Source organism: Coffea arabica, chromosome 8c (assembly GCF_036785885.1).
Source record: "Coffea arabica cultivar ET-39 chromosome 8c, Coffea Arabica ET-39 HiFi, whole genome shotgun sequence".
In the NCBI taxonomy this organism is placed as follows: Eukaryota; Viridiplantae; Streptophyta; class Magnoliopsida; order Gentianales; family Rubiaceae; genus Coffea; species Coffea arabica.
In genome coordinates this window covers 4,906,232-4,927,392 of record NC_092325.1, presented here as the reverse complement: position 1 = coordinate 4,927,392, position 21,161 = coordinate 4,906,232, and the positions used below count along the sequence as shown (strand labels likewise).

The 21,161-nt window shown below is 32.8% G+C and overlaps 1 protein-coding gene across 3 annotated transcripts; it reads right to left on the bottom strand.

Annotated features, from left to right (window-relative positions):
- Positions 1 to 844: 844 nt before the first annotated feature.
- On the bottom strand, positions 845 to 7,015 carry LOC113706922 (uncharacterized). 3 transcript variants are annotated; one of them, XR_011820460.1, is made up of 10 exons: positions 6,642 to 7,015; positions 6,312 to 6,490; positions 5,344 to 5,508; positions 5,158 to 5,216; positions 4,428 to 4,464; positions 4,263 to 4,334; positions 2,685 to 2,805; positions 2,543 to 2,607; positions 1,361 to 1,478; positions 845 to 1,260 (listed from the first exon to the last, which is right to left on the bottom strand). XR_011820460.1 is itself a non-coding variant. In XM_027228995.2 (9 exons), exons 1-8 carry the CDS (start codon positions 6,837 to 6,839, stop codon positions 2,548 to 2,550), a joined length of 891 nt encoding a protein of 296 aa, XP_027084796.1. In that variant the 5' UTR covers positions 6,840 to 6,983; the 3' UTR covers positions 1,385 to 1,511; positions 2,543 to 2,547. The 3 variants fall into 3 exon arrangements, 1 of the variants encoding a protein (XP_027084796.1); XR_011820461.1 differs by lacking the exon at positions 2,543 to 2,607 and having other exon boundaries at positions 6,642 to 6,982; XM_027228995.2 differs by lacking the exon at positions 845 to 1,260 and having other exon boundaries at positions 1,385 to 1,511; positions 6,642 to 6,983.
- Between the last annotated feature and the right edge of the window lie 14,146 nt (positions 7,016 to 21,161).

Genomic DNA, 21,161 nt, shown 5'->3' with positions numbered 1-21,161 from the left:
GAAAAATTGTTATGGATAAAGAGTAGCTAGCAAATATTAGTTAAAACAAAAGAAACGAAAACAAGAATATATTACTTTCTATAGCTTAACGTTTTAAAGTTCATGTTAATGTCAACTGTATTATTAATTATTAGCTAAAAAAGAAGTACTAGAAAAATGAAAAAAAAAATCCTCAAAATAAAGATTCTATTTTATCAATGCTTGTCAAAAACAATAATTGTTGTCCAGCACAGATGGATGTGAAGCAGCATTTTGACAAACATTACCTGTTTAGTACGTGTGAAACATTTTTAAAAAAAAAATAAAAGAGTCAATAAGGTAAGCGGGGGAAAAATGCCTTTCTGGCATCAATTTCGGATCAGATTGCTTTCTTCATTACCAACAAAAACCTTAGACCTTGTTGAGTAATTAAAATCTAGATTGAACAAGAAGCATTATGGATGACCCAATTCAAATATTTCAGTAAATAACCATACTTAGAAAGATGGAGTACAAATTTTTTTTTTCAAGTCAAGCCTGAATGATATGGGTTTGACTCTTCATTTCAATAGGTAACCATCTTTAGAAGTAAGCATTTGGCTCTCTAATACTCGCAAAAATATATATTCGCTCCCAATTGAGTCCTTGACTTTGATAAAGAAGTCCGTCTACCACCAAAATTCTTTCTTGTAATGATCGATTGCATACTACATTTTTAATTTATCAATTTGCATCACCCTTATTTGTTTGGCACCGTCCACGAGCTCATCATTTAAACAGAGTTTGCCTGTTCAAAATAGATATGAGTTGCTAGAATTGCTTTTACAGTTGAAGATTAACACACCATATGATCGACGAGAAGAAATAAAAGACGAGATCAGCCTCCACCACTCCAGAGGTGTTCGCATATTACTTTGGGGACATTGGGAAAGTTGGCATATGTACAATCAAAGCTTCACACAGCTGGTTGCCACATGCAGTAAGCTAAATTAAAGTAGGCAGCTTCATGTCCTTTCGCTGCAAAACATGAACCCGATGGGAACCACATCTAAGAAGTCCTAAGCAACAGAACAACAAATAAGAAACCCAGACCAAGAGAAACAAAGGACAAAATAAATTAAAATTCTCCTCGCTCCTTAATCTTTACAGAGTCAAAAGCTTCTGTTCTGCAAAGCACACCATGAAACTTCAGATATTCTTGGATTTACTAAATCATTCATGCTCCAGTACGTTCTGAAACTGAACCAACGGTATCACAGCATCCACCGGTCTGCATTCAAACTGCGATAAAAACACATAAAACCAAATAAACCTAGGAAACAGGCGAGCAAAAAACAATAACCGATTATTTTTCACAAACATGGAGAAGTAAAACAATCACCTTGATACTAGAGTTGTGAATTCCTTTCAGTTCTATACTCCTATCAAACATCTTTCTTTCAAAAGGCAGTTAATCACCGTTTCCTAGTCCAAATCAGAAGTCCTGAGAACCATTCTCCCTGTAATGCCACATCAATCAACAGATACCAAGCCTTGGGAGTAGAGAATGTTGCACCACAAAGGGATCCTTGACTAAGTCAGGTAGCAGGATAGCAATATGTTGTACACAAATCAACATGCACAATTTTGGTATGGCAAAACCATGGTAAGTAGCATATGCAATGAATGTCGTAGAAAAATCATCGAAAGTCAAAGTCAAACCATATGCACTGAAAACCACTCAGATATGTTGCATCTTATAAGCCAATGGGATGAAGGATTTGCCGCAATGATAACCCAAAGGGTCTCACATAGATCAAGAATAATCACTCAAAAAGAAGAAGAATGATACGTTCAAAAAAAAAAAAACAACATACACCAAAAGGAAAATACAGTTTGTGCTTAATAACATCATGTCAAGTAACCACAACGCACTTGAACAATCAATCAAAAAAAGAACTAATACATGCAATAGAACTCATTCGTGAAAACACAGTATTCGACACCATCCTCGCAGTTTTTTATTTCATCATGTCAAGTAACCACAATGCACTTGAACAATCAATCAAAAAGAGAACTAATACATGCAATAGAACTCATTCATGAAAACAGAGTATTCGATACCATCCTCGCAGTTTTTTATCTTAATGGCCAAAGAATCAGAAGAAGACCAGTTAGTAAGATCAAAATATAGAATGAACAAAATTGAGGTTGAAACGAGCAGAGCTTTAGGCACCAAAAAGATTCTTTACTACCCATTTCAATGCACTGGTTCAGAAGATTCCAAACAACGGCATCAAGTGCACATTTCGCAAAATTTACAGAGAAGATGGCAAGTAAACAAAGATTAAGGCAGTACTTTTTCTGGTAAAATGATGGCCAATGTTAAACACAATCAGTTACCGATCGAAGTCGAAATAACAAAACAAACCAAAAAAGCAGAGGGGGTTGCAACAGTTGCTTTCATCTTTTTCATTTTCTATTTTCTATACCCAAAAAAAAAGGTTCGGAGTTTTTATTTATTTGTTTTTTGGGGGGAGGGGGGCACAGAAATGGAGGCCTGGGGCATCCACTAGAAACTTACTGTTTCTACCGGTGGATCATCCTCACAAAACACCGAAGCCTAGAACTTGCAAAGTACAGAATCAGCTGCAACATGCATAAAACTTTGTTAATATAGAAAGATTGATGCAACCAAGGAAACAGTGGAATTCACGTTCCATTACCTTGGCCATATTGAAAACCGCATTGCCAGTCTTAAGCAAGAATATCTGCAGAGGTGACAGGCCTAAATGTCGTATCACTGATTCAACTTTTTTGTCATGCAGAGGCACAACTTCAATTTGACTGCAAAACAAGGCACTATCATGTTAATAAGCTTTACAGTTTCTTCCATCTTAGAAACAAATACATGCAAAACAAACTGGATGTGAAGATTGCATCAAGGTTATAGACTAAACATGCAGCTATAAAAATAAAACAAGAACCATGTGAATCTACCTATTCATCTTTACAACCAAAACCACTAGTTTTTTTATCTCAAATCATTGCCAGGACAGATATCAATACAATCGACCAAAGTCTGCCAAAACCAGTCTCTGCACCATTGGCCCCTAAATCTAGATTGGATAGGTTTTTAAAGAGGGGTCCTGTGCATTTGTGAATAAGCAGTTGAAACCTTGTGTTTTCCATTGAAATGCTACAACAGTCATGCCAAGGAGTCATGAAGTGCACAAATCCTTTTTCTCACTGAGTTAATATGTTGAAAGATGATTCAAAAGAATTAAACAGAAATTTCTCTCATAGAACTGAAGTGGACTGCAATAGCTAATACAGAAGAATAGCAGAAAAATAGATCCAATGACTAAATGAACCAACCAGGTGAGCAGGGAAGAGCTCAAAGGGGAGTAAGGGAGATGGGCTTAAGAAAGAGAAAACTGGAAATAAAAGCTAATAGCACTTTGTTTAAAAGACAGAGGAAACAAAAGTATTTCTTTCACCATTATAAATTGCATGTACAAGACAATATTGTCAGACCAATCAGAAAGGGGAAAAAATACTTCTGGTGAAGAGAATTCCCTAGGATAAAGTTTATCCGACTTGCTGATCATGAAACTTGTATCCATAGAATGAACAGCAGAAACCTGGGGTACTGATCCAATTCTAAAAAGGATCAAGGGAAACAGGAGAATTTCTTGAAGCATTAAAAAGCACTGACACTGCAAAGGCACCCCGAGAATGCAGCCACATTCAGTAAAATTGACTACAAATAGTCAGTGACAGAAGGACACAAGGAGAAAAGAAGACAGGATGCAATACGTTGTTCCCTAGCAAACATGGAGGTGCTCTGGGCAGTGAACTCGAAGAGACTTTTGACGGTTAAGAAAAATCGGTTTCAAAGATAATGGCATTGAACCTATTCTGTCTTTGATCTTTGTTAGTAACTGATATCTCATCCCAACCACAGTCTCTACTTCAAGATACTTAAAACTGTTTTCAGCATCCTATTTTTTTCCATGTAGACCTGCCACTTATGATACATAATCACTAGTAAAGCTATTTTTAAAGAAACAAAACAAAAACTAGATGCAGGTATGTGCTCGCAAGTCTCATACATTGAACTTTGAAATAAAAAGATAAAACAAAGAACAAATGGACATTCTGATAGATTCACAGAATCATGACATTGAGGCTAAAGGTATGACCTACTGTAGGAGATATGACTAATCTCCCATCACACAGAATCCAAAATCATATTGATGCATTATAACCTAACTGGAACAGGTAGAATATGAGTAACATACCTATAGGCAAAATGGGGTAAGGACCATTGCATGACCACAATGGTTAAGCATATCCAGTAGAAGAACATTATCCTGCCAAAAAAAACAAAAAAAAAAGGAGGAGGATCATGCATTTTCAACACCAATGATATACAACAAATGATAAGCAATAATTAATCATCTCACAGGATATGTAGAGGGTTCCACCGTATAGCTATCAACACTGCACAACAAAAAAAATATTATGAGGTGAAAGACATTATCAGATTTCTGAGTAACTTAATTCAAACAGTTTGGCTTTCTTATTCCGGAACAGGACCACTTCTGAGCTACTGGATTATTGACCAAACACACGTGGCCAGAAGATCAAAGTAGAAAGACAAGAATAAACCCAAATGTTACCCAAAACATATATAAGGGGCAATCTCAATGCATGAATCACAAAAGTCGGTGATGTGCAAACTTCCCGCAACTCAGATTTGAATGGAAAAATGTATAAAGCCCAGCAGATCAACAGTATCCATGGAATTTCCTTTCTCACACTTCATGTTCGTTTTCCCCTCTCATTTCCTTAATTTTAACTCTGTCGATGTGCCTACGCACATAATGTCCTTAGTTCTCTACAGCTTGGTTTTTACGCTTTGATGTTATGCCTTATTTTTTCTTCATTTGGGGATGGTAGGGAAGGGGATCAATTTTTGAAGGTTCATTTAGTAGCAACAGACTCACAAGTTTATTCTCTCAAGGACTGCATGCAGTAAATTTTTCTTAAAAAGCAAAGTGCTTGGAGAGGAGGAGCATTGCCTTTCTTGAATAATAGTCTTACTTCATAAGGAATTAAAAAAATTAAGTATCCATATTTTTCTGAAGCTTGACAGCAGAAGGCGTAGTGTAAAACAATAAAAACCATGCTTACCTAGCATGAGAACTACTGGTACCAGGCGGACTGACAAAGAACCAATGTCTATCATGTGCCTGAAGAAGGATAATAAAGGGAGAAGAAAAGGCCAGTCCATGTCAATAACAACAATGAGTACCCAAGTGTTGGCCTGGAAAGAGAAATCAAGTAGAACTATGAGCATGACATCAGATGAAAACTCACCTCGCATGCGAGGTTAGGTAGTTCATGTCTCTGCGTATATTGTCAATGTCTGAATATGACGTAAAGCAGCCATACGTTTCAAAATTGTTTTCCTCCATGGATCGTGGCTTATAACTAGTGGACAATGATACAGTTGGCCAAGTTTGAAAAAGTGACAGACATGCCCTGGAAGTGTAGCAATTTGAACAAAGAGTTATTTTTCTCTTTCTTTTCTTCCATTTTGCGGGGATGGGGCGTGGGGAAAGGGGGAGGGGGATCTCAAGGCAACAAAGGAAATCAGCTCACAGAGAAATCCGATACACGCCACAGAGAGGCACAAGTAACAGTGCTTTAGCTTCATACAACTGAAAGTACATGTTTAACTATTGGTAGCAAGCATGTTTATTTCAGATGATATCTTTTCATAAAAGAATTGGACCTTCAGCAAGAAGCTCACAAGCCTTATGCTGTGCTACTACAGCTAGACTAATGAAAATGCTGTGCTACTACAGCTAGACTAATGAAAAAACCAAGTCAAGAGTCTGCCATTGCACCATGAACAGGCAATCAATTTCAGAGGCAATCCACCAGAACCCTTTATTTGCTACATCAAAAACTTGCTAGACCAAAACTGGTTTCACCAGATGCATATAATTCACCAGCTCCTGAAGATCGAAGGAAGCCAGCTTACTATGTCATTCACAATGGGTTACTTGTGACACATAATTTCCCCCTAAACATACATCTGAGCCTACTTGTAGTCTAATTTTTCAACAGTTGCTATACAGAATTGATACATAACATACATAAACCGGAACCAGCTAGTTGCCACAGAACTTTCAACACAATTAATTCAAATTGCTTGGAAGTGCCGGACGGTTCACGGTTAGCAGCATCATGTTAAGTTCAAGCAGGTCATTTGCAAAGTCAAAATAGAAGCACCCCCAGCATCAACCAAATATATACGCACATGAATGAGGGAAAAATACCTGAAGACAATTCCAATGTAAAACACAAACCCAAAGGCAACAACATAGCGATACAACTCGCAAACACCATAGCCATTAGCAACCAAGCTCGGAAGAAGCTTGATGATCACCCCAAGGGCTCCCATCCATGTTAATAGACCCATGACCTTCCGCATGGGCCTGCAAATTCCATGCTGGCACTGAAAACCACCCAACCCCCCCCCCCCAACCAAACAAACAAGTAGTGAAAGGAAAAAAAACCCAAAATTAAAATTCAGTAACAAAACCATTCTCCAAAGAAATTATGAAACAGAAATTTAGAACTCAATTAAAACAGCAACCGCCAACTACCATGAAAATAGCATCTCGGAAATTGTCCATGGAAATAAGCACCCACGAAAGTAAGATTATCAGCAGCAACGCCGCAACCAAGGCTGCCTTGCCCGCCTCCGGCTGTAGTGGGGGACAATCATGCCCGGCTATAATTTTGGTCATGTCCACAAGCCAATAGACAGGGCAATCCAAGGAACAGGAAGAAGAAACCGCCATAGATCCTCCGCCTATCGTCGTGTTAAAAAGCCCAAAAGAAAACACAAAGAAAAAGGAAAATGTAAACGCAAAAGAGTACTCTAGAATATACCCAATTCCAAATTTTCAGTCGATGCAAAGAGGGCGGAGGGAGGCGGTTAATTACTTTCTAGTGTTAAAGGGCACCAAATGTGCGTGCAATATGAAGACGCTTTCTAGGTGTTATTATTACTTACCCCCTTCAACTACATCATTACTAATTTATTATTAGTTTATTTTTTAACGTTACCTTTTAATTATTTCATTCCATAAATAATTTAACTTAACATATTAAAAAATTTTAAATAAAAATAATCTTTTATTTTATAACATTACCATATTATTATTATCACTTTATCCCTTAAAATTATTATCGGCCCCAATTATTGAAATAAAATTATGAGTTATAAAAAATGAATTTTGATTAATTTTGAGTGAATTAAAAAAATGAGTTTTTGAAAAATAAAAGAAAAAAAGGGCCTAAAATGTAACTTAAAAGTGTGATGATTTTGACCTAAAATAATAGTTTAAAAAGGATTTAAAAAAAAAGGATCGCCACTTGATATTGAATTAAGATATATCAAATCACCTAAAATATATTTTTAAATAAAACCCTTTTTAAATGACTCCAGACTTTCGAAAAACAAAAGAAAAGAATTTGGAAGTCATGGTTGAAGAAAAGGAAGACAAAAGTTTGATAGGATCAAACCTAAAACACCATTTCAACCTAACCAAAACTAGTTGCGAGATTTAATTGAAAATTTTCTTAATTTAAACTATAAAACTTATCATATTTGGATGTTTTTACATGGACGCAAATCTAGACCTAATGGATATCGAGAGGGTCGAAATATCTGTTTAAAATTTAATTGGTGCAAATCACATTAATTGTGATGGCAAAACATGATCTTAAAAGAAGTCACGAATATGCAAAAATGAGACTCGAAAAAAAAAGAAGAATTATAATATATAAATATACGTGACCTAAAAGAGAAGAATGCAATATAACGGATACATGGAACCTAGATTCGTGACTCAATTTTCCTTTTTATAAAGGAAATACGAGCATGCTAAAGCTAAAAAGTCATACTCGTCCATTTTCTATATTTGAACGGCGACTCTCCTAATTCAGTCAAGCAAATGAACTAATCTATATTTAATTTACTAAATGGAATGTAAGTTTAAATATCATGTTTTGCACACATAGGGATAAAAGAAATAATATATAGAGGAAATATCATACAAGATAAGAAAATATCCTAAAAATGAAAAAATATGTATGAAATGCAATGAATTTCATGCAAAAAATTGTAAATCTAGTGTGAAAACGGTCTAAAAGATCTAGTATTGGACTAGTCCTTTTTTACAAGCCTTCACTTGCGTTGGACTAGTGAATAATCGGGGAGAATGGCCACAACTAGTTTTGGACTAGTGTAGTGATGTCATGCATTTATTATAACCAAATAAATCATATAAAACATGATTAAAACAAATAAACACATAATGCACATAGAACACATAACACATAGGCATAATTTTCCAGATTAAAAAACCCTAATGAAAGCGAATAAACACGTAAGCACACAAGTAAATAAATGCAAATAAAAGTCAAACTGTAACATTTGGGGGTCTAACTATAATCTAAGAGAAAAATTTTTAAACTTAACTATTACATTTATCTAACTAAATATATTTTGAGCAAAACTTAAAACCTATCTATTACATAGGTTAGTTAAGTGCATATCTTGAGCACCTATCTATTACAATTTGGCATTTTTATGCCTCTCAAATAATCATCAAAATCAAATAAAATAAATGAAATTTGTAGACACCAAATTTTTGTCAATTTTTAATGTTTTCTTGAATTTTTTCTATTTAATGAGTTATTTATTTTCTTGCATTTTAATATGTATTTTTCTCATTTTGCAAGTTTTATTTTAAGAAAAGAAAATTATGAAAAAGAATCAAAATAGAAAAATCAAAATCAAATCATGACCAAATTTATACATTTTCATCATTTTTTCCCTACCAAAACCAATATTAACCCATTTTTAAACTCAATTCCCATGCACCTTTTCTTTTCATTTGGTGAAAAAGCCATCATTTGACAAAAAACGGATCCAATACTGATATCCTGGCTTGGCTTCTTTCTTTTCTTACGAGGCCACACAAAAAAAAAAAAAAAAAAAAAAAAAAGAGGAGCTTTCCAATTTTTTACCCTCTCAATCCACCCTTTCGACTCTTTCTTTTCATTTTCTCAATTCACACAACACACTCTGAACACTAGCACAACTCTCTTCCTCTCTCTCGCAGTTGAAGCTACTCCCATTACTAGCAATCATCACTGCTACCATCAAGTTCCAGAACATTAAGAAAACACAAGAGGCAGCAATCGGTTGGATTGAAACTTGGGAATTTCATCAAAAATTTTAGCAAAGAACTAATACTCTCATTGAAGTATCTCCCTTCATTCTTTTTTATTTCTTTTTTCAGCTTTTTTTTTTTAATTAGTTATATTATAATCATATCATAGTTGTTAATTTGTTTCTTTCTCTTATTGGTTTGCTATCATTGTGTTGTTGGGTAAGACATAAACAAGATTAAAGAGAAAGGAAATAAATCTTGTGTATGCATGACAAGCATTTGAGAAAATGCTTACGTGAAAAGTCGAATTAAATGGGGTTGTTTTTTGTTTGTTTAAGGTTATGATTGGATCGTAGAAGTCACAAGTAATATTTTGGTATAAGATTTACAATTTTGGGGTAAGATTTGAGTGACTTTAGGGAAGCAAAACCGTGGCTGTAATCTGGAAATTTGACCACTTTTCTTTTTTTGTTGGTAAAAAATAACTTCGGAAATGAAATTTACTCGAAAAATTGAGTGAGGTGTGTATTTTGGTAAAATTTAGTGACTGAAAAATTTGCCAGTGATCGACGACGTCGGTCCCGCAGTGGCGCAGGCGGCAGCCATTGCCACGAGCAGGAAGGTTGCAGAAGAAAGAACAAGAAAGCTTCAGGCGGGATGCATGATCATTTCTGAAAATTTCATTTTTGATTCCCCAACTTTTGCCTAATTCCACAATGATTCAAAAACTTCTGCAATTGAATCGATGTTACCCTTTTTTAAGTTTAATCCTTTTTTTCATATTTTGACATGTATTTTCAGTGAATAACTTATGAGATTTAGAGTATAATTAGACTTTAATCATTTTTAGTTGATGTAATATTTTGTTGGGTTTTGCAAGAAAGTAGTTTTTTGGTTGGATTTAGGGAATGAGTCATTGGTTTTTTTTGATTGAATTTTGATTGGATTTTAATTGGGCTTGAAAGCCAAAGCCCATGCATTTTTCAGTTGGGTTTGAGTGACAAAAACATAGGCTAGCCTGCTGGCTTTCTTCGAACTTTCAGCTGGGCTTGGAAGATTTTGGCCAGAAAATAAGAGAAATGGCCCAATGGCTTTTTTATCAAACAATCTAGTGACGAATTTGTAGTCTGATCCCTGTATTTTTGTGTAATTTTATTTTGACTAAAAACTTTGGATTTCTTTTAATCAGGTCCTTAATTTAATTTCAATTTGTTCCCTAAATTTTATTTTTCTTTAATTTTGACCCCTAATCTTTGTAATAATTTTATTTGACCCCTAAAACTTTCTTAATCTTTGCAATTAGGTCTCTGATGGTTTTGATTTCTTAAATATAAATTATTTTCCTTCTTTAATTGTTATTATATTTCATTTAAGTACTTTGATTGGTAGATTTCATGATTATTTCTATTACTTTATAATTAAATTGGTGTCTTGATCATTTTGTTGATTTTGGAGCATAAGTAGGGCAAATTTCACTCCATTCAATCATAACTTCAAGGGAGGTAACCTCTTTTATTATTTTAAATTCTTTTTTGTGCTCCAATTTATTTGTAATTACATGTTTTGAGTGCCTCTTCTTTCAATTATTCATTTTGCTTATTTTAAGTTTCATTTATTTTATTTAATTTTTGCTAATCATTTGAGAGGCATTTCAGTTAGCCTATGTAATAGATAGGTTTTGATTTTGCCAAAAATGTAATTAGTTAGATAAATGTAATAGTTAGGTTATTATTTTTAATTCTCACCTTAGATTGTATTTAGGACTCCAAAATATAATAGTTAGACTTTTATTTGCATTTATTTACTTATGTGCTTGCATGTTTGTGTGCTTATGTGTTTACTCGCTTTCATTGGGGTTTTGCATCTAGAAATTATGTTTATATGTTATGTGTTCTATGTGCATTATATGTTTATTTGCTTTAATTATGTTTTATATGATTTATTTGTTTATAACAAGTGTATTATGTCACAACACTAGTCCAACGCTACTTGTGGTCCTTTTTTCAATTTTTCACTAGTCCAATACTAGTGAGAACTTATAGATATGGGCTAGTCTAATGCTAGATCCTTAGGAATCATCCATGCACTAAATCATGTTTATCTGACAATCACTACATTTCATGCATATTTTCTACTTTTTTAGGATCTTTATCATTTTGCATGATTTTTCCTCTATATGTATATCCCTTATCCCTATGTGCATGATATGACATTTAGTCTTGTATTCTATTTAAGAAAAATTAGAAATAGATTAGTTCATTTGTTTGCCTATGTTAGGAGAATTATTCGTCAAACATGGGAAATGGGTGATTATAACTTTTTGGTTTAAATATCATATTAATCTCTGTATAAGAAACTTATGTCACAAGATTTTGCCTCCCGCACCCATTATATTGCATCCCTTTTTCCTTGATCACTTATATTTATATATAATTTAATTTTCATTTTTTCTAGATTTCATTTTACATACTCGTGACCCCCTTTAAGGGATTATTTTGGTTTTCGCAATTAATGCGATTAATATCAATTAAACTCTTGAATGGACATTTTGTCCCTTTCAATATTTTTTATAGATTTAGATTTGCATCCATGTAGGAAATATCCTAATGTGATAAGTCCATAGGTTAAATCAAGAAAATTTTTAACTAAATCTAGCAATTAGTCTTGACTAGATTGAAAGGGTGCATTGGATTTTATCTTTGCCTTCCCTTTCTTCAACCGTGACTTCTGAATCCTTTTCTCTTATTTTTCAAAAACTTGGAGTCGTCTAAAAAGGATTTTATTTATTTTTATTTATTTAAAATATATTTTATGGATGATTTGGTACATCTTAACTCAGTACCAAATGGTAACTTCTATTTTCCTAAAAAATCCTTTTTAGACTTTTATTTTGGGTCAAAATCGTCACACTCTTAAGTCCTATTTAGGCCGATTTTCTTTATTTATTTGCTAAAATCAAAAACTCATTTTTTACTCATATTTTAATAAAAACTCATATTTCCACACTTGGATTTATTTTTCTTTTAAAAAAAATGGAGCGCGACAGCTAGCGACTCCACTTGGAATTTTAGAGAGTCCGAACATTTGACTTAGTCGATTCTTTTCTTTTTCTAATCCTTTTTGCATATCACATTGGGATGTTTTAGGCCACATTTCCTTTACCTTTTTCTTTTCTTTTTAGGATTATTACATCTCACATGTGTAACTATTTATCGATATCCGTATATGTGATGAATAATTTATTTGTTTACTTTCAATTATTCATGTTTATATACTTGAATTGCACTTGCATCTTGGGTGGGAGGAATATTACCTAAAAACTTTTAAGCGTATTTTAACTATAATGCCTCCCCTCAAAAGGAAGCACCTCATACGTGTATGCATTGCTTTTATCCTATTTTTAGTTTTTTTTGTGGGCGTCATTCCACATTTCCTTGTAGGATTAGGATCGATTTTCTTAGGTAGACGGATGGTGTGTTCTGCGCCGATAGTGATGCTGAAGGGATCACTCAAGCCATCGACCGAAGGTCTTGGGATTAATGACCCTTAACTTCTTGATCTGAAGGCTTGGGAGTCTGAAACCTTATTAAGTCTAGATGCATTAGTAAATCAAATCTCATGCATCTATATTAGAAATTATTTAGAATACAGTCAACCTTACCCAATTAGGAACACTAGACATGAGGGGAGGGATTCCACCTTTCTTTCTTTACTTCATATTTTTGAATCATTTATTGCTCTAACGTATAATGTGCTATTTGTTGAATTAACTTCTCCTTGTTTTCTTTTGCATCCACCAACTTTAGAAAATAAGAGTTCTGACATGACACTCTTTTTAGAGCCCACTTTAATAGATAGATTTTGACACGTTTAAATTACAAGTTCTTGCATTTCAATATTGCATTTCATTCTTAAGCCTACACTAGCATTTAAAAGGGTTCCTTTAGGTCATATTTAATTCCTTTTATTGCATACTTACTTGCTTTAATAAACTGGCATCATGCATTAGCCTTAGAGGAAATACCATTTAGGGAATCTCACATTAGGAATATGCCATCTTTTGTCTCGGATATATAATCTAAGCAGACTTGTACATTTATATTTTTACCATCCAAAGGGATAGTGCACAAGGTAAGGTAGGATCCGGTTCCTTCCATGATGATAGCATTGAAGATGATGGAGTAACTTTTGTACATTAGAATATGAGCCTCTAAAAATCATTGTTTGGGCCATTTTGTCAAGGCTGGTAAAAATTCCTTGTGTAAAGGATATTAAGTTGAAGAAATACACAAATAATTTCTCATTGTTGAGATGATAAATATATTAAGGTCAAACCTTGATTTTAAAAGACTCATAGACTAATGCATCGCAACGAAGTTTTTGAAACTACAAATGGGTTGGCAATCCAGTGAATTTTTTATTCACTTTTAGGACAGTGTAGTCAATTTTCAAATAAACCATCGATTCCATCTAATCCGTTTTACTAGTTTATTTACCTTTAGGGCAATCTAGTCAATTTTTTTGAACAAACCATCCACTCCATCCAATCTATTTGATTGATTCACTTTTAAGACAATCCAGTCAATTTTTGAATAAACTATTCACTCCATCCAATCTATTTGATCAATTCATTTTTTTAGATAATTCAGTCAATTTTGAATAATGTCGCGCTTTTCGTGATGAAAATTAAAATAAAGTGTGAGATTTATAAAACATGTGATTTTATTTTAAAACAAGTTAAAAGGTACTTAAAATGGGACTTTAAAAAATGCGACAATTTGGGTCCAAAAATTTAGTCTAAAATGGCTTTTTAGAAAAAATAGGAGTCGCCACTTGGTATGGAGTTTTGGTGTACCAAGTCACCTCAAAAAAATATTTTTGACAAAAATAAAATGAATCAAAACCCTTTTTGACAACTCCAGGTCTTTGAAAACAAGAAAAAATGGGTTCGGGAGTCACGGTTGAAGAAAGAGAAGACAAAGGTTCAATTGACTCAAACCTAAGGCACCCTTTCAACCTAATCTAAGCTAGTTGCGAGGTTTAGTTAAAATTTTCCTAATCTAACCCTTAATTTTATCATATTTGGATGTTTCCTACATGGATGCAAATCTAAATTTTAAAAAATATCAAAAGGAACAAAATGTTCATTCAAGGGTTTAATTGAACAAATTACATTAATTGCGAAGGCCAAAATGATTTCTTGAAAGTGTCACGAGCATGTAAATGATGAAATTAAAATAAAGAAAAGAAATTAAATTATATACATAGATATAAGTGATCAAAGAAAAAGGAATGCAACATAAAGGGTACGGGAGACAAAAACTCGTGACATAATTTTCTTATACAGGGATTAATGGGATATTTAAACTAAAAAAGTTATAATCACCCATTTCCCATATTTAAAAAATAATTATTCTAACATGAACAAGCAAATGAACTAGCTTAAATGAGATGCAATTCTAAATGACATGATTAGCACCTATAGAGGGTAGGGAATAATATAATAGGGAATATCATGCAAATAAGAAAAGATTCTAAAAATGAAAATATGCATGAAAATATAGTGAATAGCACACAAAGATGAATCTAGCATAAGACGACCTAAAGGGTCTAGCGTTGGATTAGCCCATTTCTAAAAATCCTTACTAGCGTTGGACTACCAAGTAAGCGGAAGGAGAAGTCACAACTAGCATTGGACTAGTGTGGTGACGTCATGCATTAACAATGCATAGTGAAACAAATAAAGTATAAATTAAAACAAATAAACACATAAGAACGTAGCACATAACACGTAAACATAATATCTAGATGCCAAAATCCTAAGAAAAGCGGCTAAAACACATAACACATAAGTCACATAAACATGCAACCTATCTATTACATCGGAGAATTTAACTACAATCTAAAATGGGAAAGATATGATAAAATAAAATTAGTTATCCTATTTATTACATTTTTGAGGTATTTAAATGCCTCTCGAATAATTATAAAAATTAACTAAACAAATATAATATAAGAAAATTTAAATGAACATTTAAATCCAATAAATAAAGCATATAAAAATATATAAACACATAGGAACACATAGGAGCACATAAGAGCACGTAATTGTCATTGAAATAATAAAAATAGGGGTACCTCCCGTTTGAAGTGGTGACTAAATGGAGTCAAATTATCCAATTTATACTCACAATGAACAAAGGAATCATGGCACCAATTTAATTGAAAAAAAAATAATAATACAAGTACTAAATTCACACTAATATATCAGACGTAAAGAAATTTAAGCAAATCTAAAATTTCCAAGTTAAGTATATTCAAAAGTAGCATAATTAGCTATTAAAGAAAAGAAACAATCATAATAAAGAGAGTCAAAATTCATTAGGGACTGAATTGCAAAAATTGAAAAACTTTTGGGGATAAAAATTATATTTTTCCAAAGTTTAGAGGTCAAAATTAAATAAAAGATAAAATTTAGGGACCAAAGTGCAATTACTATAAGGACCTACATGAAAGAAATTTAAAATGTTCTGGGCCGTAGTGAAACTACTCCAAAGATTAGGGGCTAAAGCACAAATATCGGTTTCTGATATCCTTATGAAATGGGCCAGCCATCATTTTATTTCTTTGGGCCGAGCACTACCTAAACCCAACCGAAAGCCCAAGCCAAAACATACAAGCCAGCCCGTCTTCTATCACTCAAACCCAATTAAAAATAAAGCATGGGTCTGACCTTCTAACCCAACCGAAAATAAGAACAAGCCCACTAAAAAAAATAAAATTAACCCAAACCACTTTCCTTTTTCTTTTCTTTCCTTTCTTGTCTTTTTCTTCTTGTCTTTTCTTTCTTTCTTCTTCCTCCACTTCCGGCCGTTTCCTTCCCTTCTTCTTCGGCCATGGCGGCCGCCGGCCGCGCCACCGCCGGACCGCCGGTTGCCGGCGACCTCTCCGATCGCCAAAATTTCTCAAAATACACCTCCCCATTCCAATTTTCACGTATATTCCATTTCCGGAGTTAGTTTTTACAAAAGATGACCCAAAAGTGGCCAAAATAGCAAAAGACAGACCAGTTTTTATTTTTTTAAAACACTCAAATCTTTCATTAAAAATTATAAAAATTATACTACAACACTCCTTGTGTTTTTTACAACTTAACTATCAACTAAAATCAATGAAAGTAACAACAGATATGACAAAATTAAACCAAAACGGTCCAAAAAAAAAACAAAAATCCTTCAAAAGTTTTAACACTCAAAACTCCAAAAAATTTTTGAATAACCACACCTTTTCAGACCTACACTAGCAAACAGTCACCTATTTGACAAGAAAACATGTACAATGTTAAGCTTTTTAATTCATTTGTCATTTTAGCATTTTTTTCAAACGGTTAATATGCATGCATGAGAAACATTTCCTTTTCCTTCATCTAGTTCGTGCCATTTCCCAAATTTCAGCAATGCAACAACAACAATAAAAACCAGCAAACAAGAGAAATTAATGTACAACCACAGCAATAATAAAAAAAACAGCAAAAGCAAGAGAAATTAGACATTGAAACATGGATTGTAATATGGTAGAAAGAAAACTAGAAAATACCTCAATGTACGTGGTAGTTCCTTGACCAAAATGTTTGATACAATTTCCACACCTTGAGCGGATCTCCCTGGCTCCCAAAGTTTCTTTCGTCTATCCTTTTCTGTCCGTTGAGAGCTTAAGGAAGGCCAAAATGGGGAGCTTTGTTGTTGTGTGTTCTCTGGTGGGAGTCAAAGAAAGGGCCGAGAGATGTATATTGAGAGGGAGGAAGAGTAGAGTGTTTTGTGTGTGGTCTCTTGAGAGAGAGCCGAGAGCCGAGAGTTGTCTGGGAGCTAGAGTGCTTTTTTTTTTTCTTGTTCTGTCTAGAAGAGAGACCCGAGAGAGAGTAGTTGGACCCAAAAAAAGGTGGAGCTTTTGTGTGTTGGATTTGTCAAAATGATGATTTCTTAGCTAATGAAAAGAAAGGTGCATGACAATTGAGTGTGGAATGGGTTAATAGTTGTTTTGGTAGGGAAAATGATGAAAATGATTTTTGATTTCTTTATTTTTCTCTTTTGTTTTGTGTTTTTTTTTTCTTTTTCCAAAAACAAACCTACAAAAATGAGAAAATCACACATTAATATATATTAAAATAATAATAATAATAATAACTTATCAAATAGATAAAATTTCAGAAAAACATTAAAAATTGACAAAAATTTGGTGTCTACAAATAAATCGTCAATTCTATCTGATTTATTTGATCAATCTATTCACTTTTAAGTCAATCTAGTCAATTTGTGAATAAAACATCAATTCCATCCTATCTATTTCACCACTTTATTCTCTTTTAGGATTTGGATCTATGATTGACTGAAGAAACAAGTCAAGACATCGCAATCCTTTTAAAAGTAGGCTCTTTCACACTAAATTGATTTTTAATATTACTTTATGTGTCAATCAAAGTAATCAATCCATTTGGACTTTGTCCTCATTTTGTTAGGACAAATTGTCTCTTGTCAATCCAATTAACCAATTTTTTTTTTTCAAATTGCTTTTCACTCGAATCTTAATAAGTCGATCGGATCTATCAGGTATTGTATGGTGCCTACTCCAGAGGATTGCATTTTTTATGCTAGGCCAACCCTTGGCATAAAAGGGCTCTCCCATAGGACATGCATACCAATTTTACAGTTTTGCTTACTAACTCTGGCTATTTTTTCTTTTATTTTTTCCCTTCCCTACATTTATAAAGGATATTTCAATAAGGTAAAAAATAATTTTTTCTATATCTGATAACAATTTTGGTCTAATAAATTAAAAAAATTTATAAGTATTACTTGATTCTTGGATAGATCCTACAATCCATTTGAAAACGCTACTCTAGAGCATTTAAAAGATTCCATGATATAGTTGTTCATAAAAAATATATATATATATATTGATTTGTTATTTCTAATATATTTTGACTTTAAAAAAAAAAAGAGTATGTATATATATATATATATATATATATATATATATATATATATATATATATATATATATATATATATATATATATATGAAAGTGTATTCTTTAGAGATTTTTCTTTTCTCATATGCATTATATTTGGGTGAAAATTTTTTTTTCAAACATTTTAATAATAAAGTTTTTATTTAAATAATTATTGTTTTGTATATATTCATTCTTTATTTACTCATTAGGAGATTTCACGATGGATTTTAAGAAATAAGACTAAGTTGAGATTTTTTTGACCTCTTGCTTGAAAATTCATGAGTGTATGTTTAATTTTCTGAAATCTTTGCATACACTAGATTTGTGGTCTAAACTATTCAATAAGAGTAGTCGAAAACAAAAGGGATCACTCAAATTTGATAGTTTGTCATAAAATATCAACCCCGACACTTTTCTCTCTCATTTTTACAATTCATATTTTTGTCCATTTTTATCGAACCTTCAAAATCAGTCACATTGGTTGACAAGCTTCAAAATGAGATAATCTTTACCATGAAAAATGTTCACTGTGTCTAATTAGATTTAATCCACATCTAAGTGAAAGCAAAATATACATTACTTCTTATTTGTTTTGAAAATTTGGAATGACACTTTAGACTTTCGTTTCTCTATCTATATAGATTTTATTATTTGTTCTTCCATTTGAGCTTTTAAAAGTACAATTTCGTTTCAAATAAGAGCCTTAGTGATCATAATTTTATATGTCAAAAGGGAATGGATTCTCCCAACGGGCTATTCTTTACTTTGGTTGTATAAAAATGATGCTTTGCCTATCGTTTCTACTATCTAAACACTGTTTATTCCTTACATCCTCATTTGAGGCTAACTTATGATTGCGCCCCATACTGGGGAAGGAGATTTGAGAATTTCAAAAAATGGCAAAGATGCTAAAAATTTTTGAAAGGGACATCAAATAAAAAAAAAAGTGAAAGAAAAAAGAGGGAAAAGCTACAAGTTGGGGGGAATTTGATTCTAAATCGAAAAGAAAGAGGGGCCATCTATACTCCAAAAATTAGGGAGTTTTCAATTCTATCATTGACATTTGATATCTCAGTTTTGGTAACAAAAAAGAAAAGAGAGAGAGAAACAAAGAAAAATGGAAAAAAAATGAAAAATGATGAAATGAAAATAAAAATGCAAAGACATCCAATGCTGAATTTTCTCTAGTGATTGATGATAAAAGTCAAAATGAGGTCCTGGGTTTTAAATCCAAAACTGGGACAATTTTTGGGAAGGAATGCGATCTACGTGCAATGTCCTTGAAACTTTATTTCTTTAAATATCATCTTCAAGTCGCATTACACGCTTATAAAGTCCATCGTTGACTTATTTTTTTATGACAATTTGAAATAAGGATCATGCCTTTAAGAAATCTACCAATTACTCATGATCGTAAGGCCATAACTTGTTTTCATATATTTTGCTATCGCTTCTACCAATATGTTACAAGTTTATAAAGCTTATATGTTGATTGTGTTTTCTCAAGAAATAAGGGTGATAAACTATTTGCTTTCATCAAAATGTAATATTGAATGGATTAGATACAATTTGGGCATAAAAACAAAATAGATCCTGACCTATCATTTCTCTTAACCACCTCAAAATTAGAAATAATACCCGCTTATTCAACCCTAAAGAATGAGCTAATAAGAAAAGTGATCACTTTCTTTAAACACGGATCCTAAAGTGAGGAAGGAATTTTTTGCAACTTGATCTGGTTTTGTGGGATTTATCATGGAATCTTCCGTATGAGTTTGGACATGACATTTAAATTCTTCATTTGAAAAATGTAGTTTCTATTCACATTGCATGTGATTATTTTGCAACTAAAATAGGCCCAAACTGGGGCAAATTTTTATAATATATTTATGAGATTTCGCCAAATAGATTCAAATGAAGGCAAAATTTTATAATACATTTATAAGGTATGTCCAAGGTCAAGTATATTTTTCAAATTTTGATAAGTCAACACTTGGCATGAATCTTAATTGTTACATAATTGCTCAAAAAAAGGAAGAAAAGAAGAAGAATTTTCAAAAATTCAAGTGCTTTTAAAAAATCCACTTTGTGCAGATGTTTATGGTTAAGATCGAGGAAAAGATGCAAGTCAAATTCTTGCAAATTTAGAGGGTAATCACAAATACAAAGGGGGGTAGTAATACTACATTGCAAAGTAGAGAATCGGTTATTTATTCAGAAAGAGTACATATTTCAACATCCAACTTGAAAAAAAAAAAAGAGAAGAAAGAAAAAAAAATGAAAAAAAAAGAGTTTTTCCTTCAATTTTGCAAATTTTTGTTATTGAATTTTGGGAGCATTTCACTTGAAGATTACATTTCCAAGTTGGGGCAACACCTTATGTATGGAAGTGATAATACCTGCCAAAATTGAGATCCCATCTTACGCATTGTGACAAAGGCTAAGGTAGAAGATATCAAATGGATCAAGAAGTACAATTAATTGCTGTCTCCAATGAATAAAAAAGAGGTTGAATGTTATTTGTCATGGACAATATTATTCAACAAAGGATGGTTCATTGGTTATGACAAGAAAGACAAATCTCACCTATTTGAAGTAAGGAATAAGGTTTTGAAGAGAATTCTTCGATTCAACAGGAGGTTAAAGGAAAGTTTGTTTCGACTTGGCAAGGACCATTTATTATTCAAAGAGTGCTATCCGCAGGAACGCCCATTCTCACAAAAATGGATGGATATGTTTTTCCTCAATCAATTAATTTAGATATGTGTAAGAAATTCTTTATCTGATTATGTAATTTTTCTTTTTGAGATACCATCTAGGATAGATTAATAACGGGCCTTCTTCTTTTCCCTTTGAACATCCTACCCCTAGTTTTCCCCTTTGAACCTCCAGAATAATTTAATCCTTCATTTGATAGTCTCTCTAAAGAT